A 13,253-nucleotide genomic window follows, 5' to 3' on the forward strand; every position below is an offset into this window, starting at 1 on the left:
TAATCTCAGTTGAATATTTAGAAGCAACAAAAAAAATCAAGGATCTAAGAAAAATTCAAGTATATTTCCAGGATTTTTAAAGGATTCTGCCAATTAAAAAAAAAATGTTTTTGTTAAAATAACTGGAAAATCAAAGGAATAAATTTCCTTTCCTTAGGAAGTAAAAAAGAGACAAGGATTTTTCTTTATTTATCTCTCGCATAAATGTGATAATGCTTGGCGACTCGTTGTTTCCGCGAAATTAAAAAGGAAGATGAAACAGAGGAGAGAAAAAGAGAGAGAGAGAGGAGAACCGCCGTCACACAAGTGTAACGAGGTGTTTTAAATCTTAGGGCGGCGTGTAACGAAGGGAGTAGATTACCCTCGTAACTCGCCCTTTATGCGTTCCGCTCAAGGGATGTAATTAATGGCGGCCGGTGCACGCGTTTTACACGCGAATTTTTATTAAAATCTACATCGCACGAGCGACGTAATAAGAAGACAGCAGTTTCCATCTGTTAACGAAAGTCTAATAAACCGCATTAATAAGTAAAATCGACATTGCATTAATTAGAGCAGCTGCACTTCTTCGAACTTGCCTTTATATCGACTGCAATTTTAAATAAAATGAAGAAGAAATGAAGAAGAAATGAAGAAATAATGAAGAAATGAAGAAGAAATAATGAAGAAATAGAGAAGAAATAAAGGAGAAATGGAGAAGAAATGAAGAAAGAAATAAAATGCAATATTTTGCATTTTTATAATTTTTTCACAAGGTGTCTAGTAAAATTTCAAAATAAAATTTAAGAACATTTCAAGGAAATTTGCACGATTTTTCAATAGTACAATAAAGATGTACAAAACACTTTATTTTCTTTATCTATATAATTGCGTGTTAATGAAAATTAATATATGCATTACAAATATTAAATACAATATTCTCTTTAAAATCTATAAGTAACTTGTGCGTAACACATATTTTTAGACTTTTAAATAAAATATAATTATATTATTTACAAAGATAAAATATTTTTACTCGAATATAGTCTCAACTGCTCTTTTAGCTAAATGTTTAGAAGCAACAAAGAAAATCAAGGAGCTACAAAAAATTTAAATACATATTACCAGGATTTTTAAAGAACGAAATTCCAGAACATTTCAAGGACTTTAAGGACGACTATAGACATCCTGTTTCAACAACGACAAATTTTATGTAAATGCATTTCGGGTAAATCGGCTGATTTTTTCACATGTTGCAGCTTATTACCTGCTATTGTATTTAAATTAGCAATGTGTCCTTTGTTAATATTTTATCAGCATATTTTAAAAAGTCATATTTCAACGCGTCTTTTAATATAAAATTTTTTCAAATTTAATAAGTTTTAACAGATAAATTTACTCATATAAAATGGAAGAAAATAAAGTCTATATTTTCGTCATCTTTGCTTATTTCCCGGAAAGACTCACAATCAATGTAAACAACAAAAGATTATGTGCTATTTAAGGGAATAATTCTGTTGAAGACTCTCGTTCGGAAATAGTTTACTAAAATTGACGAAAATCAAGGCACGAAAACAGCCTGTGATATATTACACACTGTAAAAAATATGTACTTTATTACATAAAAATATGTAAAATTACTCACTTAATTATTTGTATGATTTTATACTATATTTTAAATACAATTTTACATATATTTTTTTTTACATTTACAGCAGTTAAATTTAAACAAAGTCTTTAAATTTCATAAAATAACGCTACAAACTTTCAAACAACCCAATATAATAGCTTCAAAGCTAAATAATGGACAGTTACTGAACTACAGCTAGTCAAACAACTCGCAGAAGTGAGTTTTTTGTGTTTGACAGGCTGTAAATCAGGAACTATTATTTACCTTTGAGTTTATTACATTTTTTGTCATTTTCAGGTCATAAGCTACAACATATGAGAAAGATTTTACAAAGGTTTAATTTTATATAGAATTAGTGCAAAATTTGAATCTATATAAAATCCTAGATAAAATTGAATCCCGATCAAATCAGCTGGCTTTTTATATGTTATAACTTATGAGCTATTGAACAAAAAATGCTCAAAGCTAAATAATAAATTATTGGTTTACAATCAGTCTAACAAATTGACACTGTATCTCTGTAATTATCCATTATTTAGCTTTGACGCTATTAAATTTTTTGTTCAACGGGTCAATAAATTACAACATATAAAAAAATCAGCTAATAAATCCATTTTACACAAGATTAATTCGGAGTACTTTTCATTATTTAAAATGCAATATAATTGGCAGCCATATTTCTAAAGATATCTAAAAATTTCTAAAGATATATGAAAAGAGGAAAATAGTATAAAAATAATAATTAGGAGGAATACTTAACGTAAGTTAACAGGGACAATTTTCTTCCCGTTTTGTCTGCAAATGTCGAGTGTGCGCGATAAAATAATAATGTGTGTTTGCGCGAAAAGCTTTTATTCCAGATTTATCTGGGCTAAAAAGAGCCTCTCGCAAAACAATTTTAAGCAGCATCGCAGTCCGCGTTTCCGCTTAATAAATTTCGTTATTGCGAGAACGCAATCGCAAGAATCGCGGAATTGTGATTCGATCGCGCGGAACGGATCGCGGCAAAATTAATTTGCGTTATCCGTTTTCGAGATTATATTTTCGCCCGTATTTTATACTCCGCTCGCGACATAGTAGTCAAAGGAAAAACAGATGATTCGAGCAAAAAATATAAAAATTCTAAAGTATAAACCTAAACAATTTTCATTTCAATTAAATTATAATTATATTACGTATCGTTAGATTCGGAGCAAACTCAAACAATCAACTAAAAATCAATCAAAAATCGCAATTTATATAAAACAATTTTTAGAAATAAATCGAGCGTTAATTAATTAAATATTTAAATAATAGATAGCGATTTAATATAATTGGTAAGGCATGTACTTCGAAAAAATTCGTAATTAACGAAAAAATGCACGAATACTCGAAGCGGAATATTTTTGATTGCGTAAAATAATGAGCGACCGCGAATATATATATATTTTGCGTTTGATTTTCGAAGCGACTGCGACGCGACGATGCTTTCTGGGTCGCGAGTAAAATATTTTAATGGTCCACCGTGTATATATACGAAAAGAGAAACACACTTTCCTCCAGCGATACATGCTCCAGGCGTTGTCCGGCTAGTTCAAGTTAAGTGGTAAGTTTTGAAATATGGCCAGCCGCGCGTTCGCAGCGCAGCAGAGTGCATTGTGTGACGCGTGCATGTGTGTGTGCAACATCCGCGTTCGATATATTCAATTATGGCCAATCGAAGGGCCGCCAAAAATACAAATCTGAACGTATTTTCGAAAAATCGTCGAAATTATTTTGATCCGCACTCAAAGTCGGTAAATAATATACCCTGTCCTTTAAAAATAAAAAATAAAATTGTTATTAATATTTATGGTCAGTATCCCCTTAATATAAATGATATATCCTGTCCTTTAAAAATAAAAAATAAAATTGTTATTAATATTTAAAAATTAATATTTTAAAAAAATTAATATAAATAATATATCCTGACCTTTAAAAATAAGAAAAAAATTATTGAAGGATCACTAAAATAAATGAAATCCTTTCCCAAAAGTTCGATCTTTGATTATGAGTCACACAGATATTGTGCGGCGCAATATCTTTAAAACAATCGCGGGTAGTAAAATACTTGAATAATTCAAAGGTAAAATTTTGTCTTAGCTCGGCGAGTGCAAAGTTTGCATGGCCGGAAATAAGCCCTTCTGGCGTAAACTAAAACCAAAGTTACGTAATGGGGCGCACGGGTCGCTCCACTTTTATGACCGGAATTACTCTCTACTTTGGCTAATCTAAACTTTAAAGTTAATGTAACGTAATTCAGCAAAAAGGTGGTTTACACCCGGCTAGCTAATTACGTCACATCGACGTTGCGTTTCGTAATCACGGTAAAAATTCGTCCGCGGAACCCATTCGACGCGAAAAATTCTACACGCATTTATTAAAGCGACGTTTATCGAATAAACAAAAATTTTGAAGGAATTTGCAAAACATTTCATAAAAGAAAATTGTTGAAATAGATTTTAAGTTCAATGACTCACCTCGACGATGTAATGAAGACCCGACAGTGTCATCCTTGCCACAGAATCTTTCCTTCGAACCGGTTGCTGCCATCGTCTGAGAGTGACACCCTGTAAATATTTAAAAATGCCAGTTTTTCCGCAAATTTCTCAGAGCCACAATTTTTTTCTGTTCGAGTAACAATATTATACAGTAGTCTTCTTGCTAAAAATGGTCCCCGTTAAAATTTTTGTGTTAAATATTTAACATATTGCTGGTATGTTAATTGAACATAAATGTTAAATTAATAAAACAAGATGTAAAAAAAATAACACATTCATCACAAGATTCATCTGTCAAAATTTACAGGCAAACATGTTGATTTTTTATTTTATAATATAAGTGAGAATAATAAAATCTAAAATTAACATATTCTACACAAAATTTATTTTAAACTACTTGAAGTTTTGCATTTATTAAGTTTAAAATATTAACACAGTATACGTTTCCATTTAACACATCTATATTATGTTAAATTATAATACAAAAATTTCTATAAATCATTTGAGACACGTGATATTTTTTAACTTTAACAGAAATTCAACTATGTATCGTTCTCTCTGATTACTTTATCTTAATCAAAGTTTTCGCAACAACTTATAAGCCTCGATAAGCTCATAATAAATTCCTATACATCTTAACAATTTACGTCACAAATTACATCGTTCTCGTGAAAAATTGATTCGAGCTGAAAAACTTGGAGAAAGTTTATTCCTGCAACATGAAAGCTCTCGATATCTCATTCCGCTATTTTGCGCAATCAGCTGATCGATTATCACGGGATTATCGTGTTATATCGTTAATACGATTGTAATCGCATTAAAACGCATGATATAATGCGATTACCTCCGGTGTCTCGGTCGTGTCCGGTACGTCCCTGGTGATGTCCGGATCCGGGGGCTTGTGTTCCGGTAGCAACGCGCCGTACTTCCTCGACGCCATGCGTCGTCGTCGATCCAGCCATCTCTGCTTCTCCAGGGCCTCCGAGTCCTCGTCGACTCCGAAGAACTGCGCTGTCTCGCGTTTAATGTAACTGGAATTAAATTTTATTTTTTCTTTAAAAACTTTTTTTGTTAATTCATTTGCATTTTTTTATATTAAATAAATCCAGTGTTTATTCAAAAGAAGAATAAATGCTTAATTCTTTTACTGATTCCAAGGAAGGTAAATCTTGCTCCCCATGCTCTTAATTAATGTTCTCGAATATTGTATAATCTACTTGAATGTTAATATTAAAATAATATAGTTGAATAATAAAAATAATTTACATGAATAATTAATAAAAATAATATAAACTATATAATAAATAATAATAATAATAATAAAAATGATATACTTGAATAATAAAAATAATATATTTGAGTAATAGTGAAAATAATAATAAAAATAATATAATCGAATAATAAAATAAAAATAAAATAATTTGCATGAATAATTAGCAAAAATAATATATACTTGAATAATAATAAAACTGGTATACTTGAATAATAAAAATAACATTCTTGAAGACTACTCACTTTCGAATAGCATCGGTGCGACTTTGGTTCCTTCTGAGTCTCGGCCGCTGGGTCGTCGACGTGCTCGCCGAGGAGCTGCTGACCTGGACAACCGGTCGCGGGGCACTCGGCGCGGAGACACTCCTCGCGATGCCGCTGACACTTCCGGTAGCGACGGAGATGCCGGAAGTGGCAGACGGCACGGTCGCCGATGCCGTCGTAACCGGAGTCACCGTCGTGGTCGAGGACGTCGTGGCGCCCACCGGGTACATCCCGATGCTCTGCGTCACGTCGCCCTCGCCGGACGTCGACGATACCGTCGATGTGCCCGTTGTTCCGGAACTCGGCGACGGCCTGAAAACAAAAGGGACAAAATTAAATTTTATTACAATGAGAAGGCAGGTTAAGATTATTTTTATTTTTAAATTTATTATTTTTATATCTTAAAAGTATATTATTTTTAATATATAAAAATATATGAAATATATTTTATATATTATTTGTACATATATATCATTAAATAATAAAATATATTATTTAACATATACAAATATATGAAATATATATTTTCATTATTATTCAAATTTATTATTTTTATTATTATTCATGTATACTACACTGAGAGAATTTTCTCTTAGAATTTATCCTGAAATTCATGTTAATCGTGGACAATAAAGTATTGAAAGAATTTTATAAAAGTTTCTCTGATTAATAATTACCACAATAAAAAATATTATCTACCACAATAAGATATCAAATGTTTGATTAATTTTACTAAAACATATAATAAAATTTCGATAATTTTAAAATATATTAAAAACTATATTAAATAGAATAGATACCAAAAAAGTGATAAGTATAATATATCAAACATTTCATATAAATTTTAACAATGTAGTATAATATTTTCAATCCAGCTTAATCATTCATCATTGATAATTTAAAAAAAAAGTATAATATAATAATTTTCGACTTATTACAAAATATAATAAAATTTGTAGTGAATTTTGCGGTAAAATATAACGAAAAATTCTCTGTGTATTTTTATTCGTATTATTTTAATTATTATTCAAGAATATTATTTTTATTATTTAAGTAATAAATAAATTATATATATGAAGCAGAAGAAAAGATCTGTCTGCCACCTTTATTATCAGCTCGGGAGAGATTAAAAATGATAAATTATTTGCTAATTACGCCATTAGCGATAAATAGCACTTTTATAGCAAATATATTTATAGGAAAATATACATATATTTTCGCAGAAAATATGCGGCTGGAACGCAGCACAGGCGTGATTTATACTCGCGCAAATAAAAAGGAAAACTGGCGCCGGGAAATTTCCGCGACGCCACATTTTTCTCGCGGCAGCTGCATCCCTCGCCTGCATTCATTTAGGCGGAGTGCAGTATCAGGGAGTCGATATCGCGTGCATCAAGGGTAATTAATGGCAAGCCGCCCCTTCTTAGACGCGCTGTCGTCGCTTTGCCTCGAAAACGCACGTGCCGTGTTTCAGTTAATTTTTTTTCCCGGGGGATAAAAAAAAACTCATGAATTTTTTTTTGTCTCTTTTTAATCCGACACACCACGCTAATTCCAAATAAATTGCACGGAAAATACGGTTAAGAGATTATTCGCGGTCCGGAGAGCTTTGACAACCGTGAAAGGGAAAAATGCGCGCGAAAAAAAAAAACGCATCGATTAATCGCGATTAATCGAAGGATTCGCGAGCTAAAGATCTAATTTGCGAAATAGAAAATAAAGAGAGTGAATACCGGGCATTTATATTTTTTTTCGGGATGACGTAAAGGGGAAACGATGACTTATTAAAGTATGCAAGTTCTAAACCATAAGGGAAGAAGAAAACGTTTGGGTGCCAGAAAGGAGAATGGCGCCGAAGCGAAAATTCGCTGAAAGAATGCCGCGCCACGAAACCGTCTCATGAATAGATGAGGAGAGATAGAATTGAGGACTTCGCCGAGCTTGCAGCTTTCATGCAACTTGAATGCACACGAAAGTGCATAAAAGAGAGAAAAAAAACACCGTTTCGCGAGGCGCTAGATTTCGGATATGCTTCGGGAAAACTTATGAACTTGCGATCACTGAAAAAAATATGTATGTACGTATACAACATATGGAGAAGCAGGTGGAAATATTTGTATGCAAATCCAGGTATGAAAAGAACCAGGGAGAGACAATAAAATTATTTTTAAATTCCCCCATTGTTCATTTTCACTCAAATTAGTGTGATTCAAAATAGTATAGATTTTTATTTATATTATATTTTATTTATATTATATTTTATATATATTTAAATTTTATATATATATATATATATTTTATATTATATATATATTATATTTTATATATATATATATATATATTATACAAAAATATATTATATATTATATCAATTTTATATATAAAAATATATTAAATTAATATATATAATATACATTTTATATTATATATTTAATATAATATATTATACGGATATAATAATATATACGGATACTGTAAATATAAAAAAAAAAAATCTTTAGTAGCTAATATATATATGATAAAAAAATCTTTTTTTAATACTTGTGCTTGATGTAAAATTGCGTTTGAAGAACGCGCGGTTAAATTAGCCATCCAACAATAAATTGAGTAAGATATTGGGGACTCTATTTTAGCGATGTTTGTTAATAATTTCTACGTCGTTTCCGGAAACTTGCTGGCAAGGCGCGAAGGAAGTTCCCGTCGAAGAAATACTCCGATCGGAAGTGCCGCGTGAAAATTCCTCACACCAGGAGACGTCGCTTCGGCGACGGTGTATCTCCGCAAGTGCTTAAGTTTGAACGTTCATATATAAGTTTCAACATAAATACAGCGTCTTGTTTCCGCTTGTTTCGCCGCCGTCCCGTGCCACCCCGGACCGGAAATTAAGGGACGTCTCTCCCGCCTCCCGCCCAATTTCATTAGCCCGTTTCGATTTGATAAGACCGCGGATAAATGCGTGACTCGATGATAAATTGTACGTCAGATGTATAAATAAGCGTGCATAAATTACAACAAATAACACGGGATGTTCTAGAATAATTCACTCTGCGAAAAGCCATTTTATGTATGCAAAATTTATGTCATGAGATTGCACAAGAGTGTAATAGAAGTCTATATAGAGTTCAGCGATCGAAATCGTGCATAAGAGAAATTGATAAGAACTGATTTATATATTTGATAAAAATAAAAAAAAATTATGTGATAAATTTTTCAGAAATTAGGAAAGTCTAGAAAGCTGGAAAATATAAGAAAAGAAGAATTGGAATAATTAAAATACTGGAAGAGAAACTAGAGAGAAGCATCTACCCATGTAGAAAATTGTTAGGGCAATAAAAAAATAAATTGCATTTATTTTTGTATTAATTTTACACACACAGATCTCAAAAAAGCGGGTACAGTCCTGGAAATTATTGGGCCATCTTAGGATAACACAAAGGATTTCATAAGGCATGATTACTTAACCTTTAAGGACCCTCGATGGAAAAGCATGCCCGACCTTAAAGGGTTCTTATTGGGCTTCCGCATTAGCACCCTAACAAAGTTAGGAAAAATTAACAGAGGCCTTATCAAAGCCTTAACGCAATTTCCACAAAACCTTGCTTACTTAACCTTTAAGGGTCCTCAATGGAAAAGCGTGATCAACCTTAAAGGATTCTTATTGGGGTTCCACATTAGCACCCTAACAAAGTTAGGAAAAATTAACAGAGGCCTTATCAAAGCCTTAACACAATTTCCACAAAACCCCGCTTACTTAACCTTTAAGGGTCCTCAATGGAAAAGCGTGACCGACCTTAAAGGATTCTTATTGGGCTTCCACATTAGCACCCTAACAAAGTTAAGAAAAATTAACAGGGGCCTTATCAAAGCCTTAACACAATTTCCACAAAACCCCGCTTACTTAATCTTTAAGGGTCCTCAATGGAAAAACGTGACCGACCTTAAAGGGTTCTTATTGGGCTTCCACATTAGCACCCTAACAAAGTTAAGAAAAATTAACAGAGGCCTTATCAAAGCCTTAACACAATTTCCACAAAACCCCGCTTACTTAATCTTAAAGAATTCTTATTGGGCTTCCACATTAGCACCCTAACAAAGTTAAGAAAAATTAACAGAGGCCTTATCAAAGCCTTAACACAATTTCCACAAAACCCCGCTTACTTAACCTTTAAGGGTCCTCAATGGAAAAGCGTGACCGACCTTAAAGGGTTCTTATTGGGCTTCCACATTAGCACCCTAACAAAATTAGGAAGCCTTAACGTAATTTCCACAAAACCCTGCTTACTTAACCTTTCAGGGTCTTCAATGGAAAAGCATGACCGACCTTAAAGGGTTCTTATTGGGCTTCCACATTAGCATTCTAACAAAATTAAGAAAAATTAACAGGGGCCTTATAAAAGCCTTAACGCAATTTCCACATGGGTATAGAGGAATCAAGAGAAGAAGAGTAACTGGAAGGAATAAACTGGAATAGATCTGATAGACTTTGTAGAACAGCTATAACGAAGAAAAGAAGGAAGAGGGAGGAGAAAGGAAGAAGCAAGGAGACTTCAGAAAGACTCGAACGATGGACTGCTGGATGTCGACAGGGACCGAGGTATGTCTGTAAAAATGAATCGGAAGAAACTGCAACGAGCCGAGGAGCGACTGAAGCGGACGGGGAGAAATCGAGCGAAAAGAAGACCGAGAGAAAGGACCAGGGAGAAGATGAAATGGAAGAGAGAGAGAGGGTGGAAAGAGGGTGGCTACACATACGTGTCATCCGCTCCGGAGGAAAGATGGGGCTTAAAGCGCAGAGAAGCTACCACCTATCAAGCGGTAAATGGTATAGCGACGATGCCCGGGTTGTTTTTCACGCGAATGGATTTTTACAACGCGAGATATTACTCTCCCCTGCCCTCTCCCTCCTCCTCAAACCTTCCCTTCTTCCCTTCGCGCCACCCCTGACTTTACCAGGGTGTGGCCTGCGTTCTCGCTCCTTCTCTCTCTTTGCAACTTTCACACGAAGAGAATTTTCTCTTAGAATTTAGCCTGATATTCATATGATAATCGTGGGTTTTTTTTTTGTATTGGAAGAATTTTTATATAAGTTCTCTGATTAATATTTACCACAATAATATACATTGATTAATTTTACTAAAATATATGTAAAATTTTAATAATTTTAAAATATATTAGAAACTTATAATACTTGAAGTGTTTTGAATAGAAGAGGTGCCAAAAAATGATAAACATATAAAATATCTACCTCTTCTATTCAAAACACTTCAAGTATTATAAGTTTCTAATATATTTTAAAATTATATATATATATATATATATATATATATATAATTTTAATCATTTTAAAATATATTAAAATTTATAATTCTTTAAGTGTTTCGAATAGAATAGATGCCACAAAAGTGATAAACATATAAAATGTTTTATATAAATTTTACAATGCAGAATTTTCTCTTAGAATCTATCCTGAAATTCATATAATAATCGTGGATTTATAATATATTAAAAGAATTTTATAAGAGTTTCTCTGTGATTAATATTTACAATAAAAAATATTAATATCTGCCACAACAATATATGTATAAAATGTTTTAAATTCACGATAATCGTGGAACAATATCATATTAGAAGAATTATTTAAAAACTTCTCTAATTAATATTTTTATCAGAATAAAAAATATTAATATCTGACACAATAATATATAAAATATATTTAATTAATTTTACTAAAATATATATAGTAAAATTAAAATAACTTTATAAAATTTCGACTTATTACTAAACATAGAAATTAATAAAATTAATTATTAATTTTGCGATAAAATATAACGAAAAATTCTCTCCGTGCACACATCGTTTTTTCAACACAAACACACATACATGCACGTCGCTTGTGTGTTGCGACCCTTGTCTTTAATTATCGGCTTCGCCACCTTCATTTATTACACAATGATACCTCGGCGTCGCTAGAAAAACCGACCCTCGACCGATTCCTCTGTTTTTCTTCTCTCGACATGTACACCCTCATCACGTACACCGGCTAATTAGTCGTTTGATGTATAAAACCGATTCTTCTCGCTGTGACTTTCCACTCGTTTTGTCGATTCGCCGATTTTTCACACGCAAAATGCATGTCGCACATATGTTTGCGCATTTTATTCGTGTAAACGATAAACTTTTTAAAATTTTTACAATTTATTTTCCATTTATTTTTATCTGATAACTGCAATCCGGAAACTCGACGTAATAACGTGAAAACTTGTTCTAAAAATATATATATATATATATATATATATATATATATGTATGTATATAAATTCTATACAGAACGTTTAAAGTTCATCAAATTGTGAAATATTTTTGCGTTGGTTGAAATTATATTTTTATTAATAAATATGTATTTTCCTTTGAGAGAGAAAGGCGTTAACGCGCAATTTCTTTGTAATTATTTATGTATATTAATTGGCAATTTATATTCTTGCGCAGTTGTCTGTTTCGATGTTTTCATTTTTTCAATATTGTTCGTAAAATGTACTTTTATTAATATATTTTTTTATTAGCCCTACACATGTAAATTTTTATTATAAATTTTTTCTGTTTTTCTTCGCAATTGCAATTTTTCAAGTCTATGTTTGCATATTGTACTTAAAATTAAAGAATTAACACGGCGTTACACATAAAGAACTTTTTTGTTAAATTAAATATAAAAATACAATACTCTTCTCTTTTTTTATGATGTTTACGAATCTCCAAAAATTATTCCTCCATGCAATCGTGAAATTAAGCAGATGTTATTGCTGCATTAACGCTATCTCCATTATTATAATTCCCGAATTAAATTATTCAAAGGATTTAAATTACGAATAAAAATTTTATAATTGCACTTTCTATATTTTTTCTCGATTAAGCATTCTATCAATATACATATTCAAGGTATCCAGCAGATTCAATAAAAAATTTCCCTGACCTTTTCATATTTCCCAAGACCAAATATATAATTTGCATATATCTATATGATAAATCAAATAAATGTTAAATCATGAAAACCTTGAGATAATTTTGTCAACAAAATGAAAAGATTCAAAAGTTAAAAAAAACAACCATTTAAATTAATTATATAATCTGCATTATGCACGATAATCGAAACAAACATGTCACTATAGATTATTTAAATAGTCACCCTTTTATTTATATTATATCAAATTTTTTAGTTTTATCTCTATCAAACACATTAAAATAAAATAACACAACGATGAAAATATAAATTAACAAACGCTGTAGATGAATCGATTTTTAAGAGAATCCAAACCATGACTGTTTTACCAACTTTAAGTTCAAGGGCTTTGCTTTTTATTGACTATACAGATTGAAAAATCCTCCACAATTAAAATACTGATAATAATGAACGGGGAGCGCTGTAATTTCGCATAAAAAAACAATAAAAGTTAATAAATTATAGTTTTTTATCGGCCTCTTGCATCACCTCATAACAATACTTATTTAATACAAAAGTTCTGCAGTTTATTTGTGCACAAAATATAGCGCTCCTAATAGAGATGACATGAAAGAACTCATTTATTATTATCAGT

The 13,253-nt window shown here is 31.6% G+C and overlaps 1 protein-coding gene across 4 annotated transcripts in view; it reads right to left on the reverse strand.

Moving 5' to 3' along the window:
* rho-5 (rhomboid-5) overlaps positions 1 to 13,253 on the reverse strand; it is a 99,529-nt gene that overhangs the window by 17,287 nt on the left and 68,989 nt on the right. For all 4 annotated transcript variants that reach the window (XM_085480486.1, XM_085480487.1, XM_085480488.1 and 1 more), the window contains exons 8-10: positions 5,644 to 5,976; positions 4,973 to 5,159; positions 4,108 to 4,197 (exon numbers count right to left, since the gene is read on the reverse strand). In XM_085480486.1, coding sequence (XP_085336612.1) covers positions 4,108 to 4,197; positions 4,973 to 5,159; positions 5,644 to 5,976 — 610 coding nt within the window. The remainder of the gene's footprint in view (positions 1 to 4,107; positions 4,198 to 4,972; positions 5,160 to 5,643; positions 5,977 to 13,253) is intronic.

The sequence above is a fragment of the Nylanderia fulva genome, unplaced genomic scaffold (assembly GCF_048542155.1).
Source record: "Nylanderia fulva isolate GAGA-0341 unplaced genomic scaffold, ASM4854215v1 Scaffold15, whole genome shotgun sequence".
Taxonomy (NCBI): domain Eukaryota; kingdom Metazoa; phylum Arthropoda; class Insecta; order Hymenoptera; family Formicidae; genus Nylanderia; species Nylanderia fulva.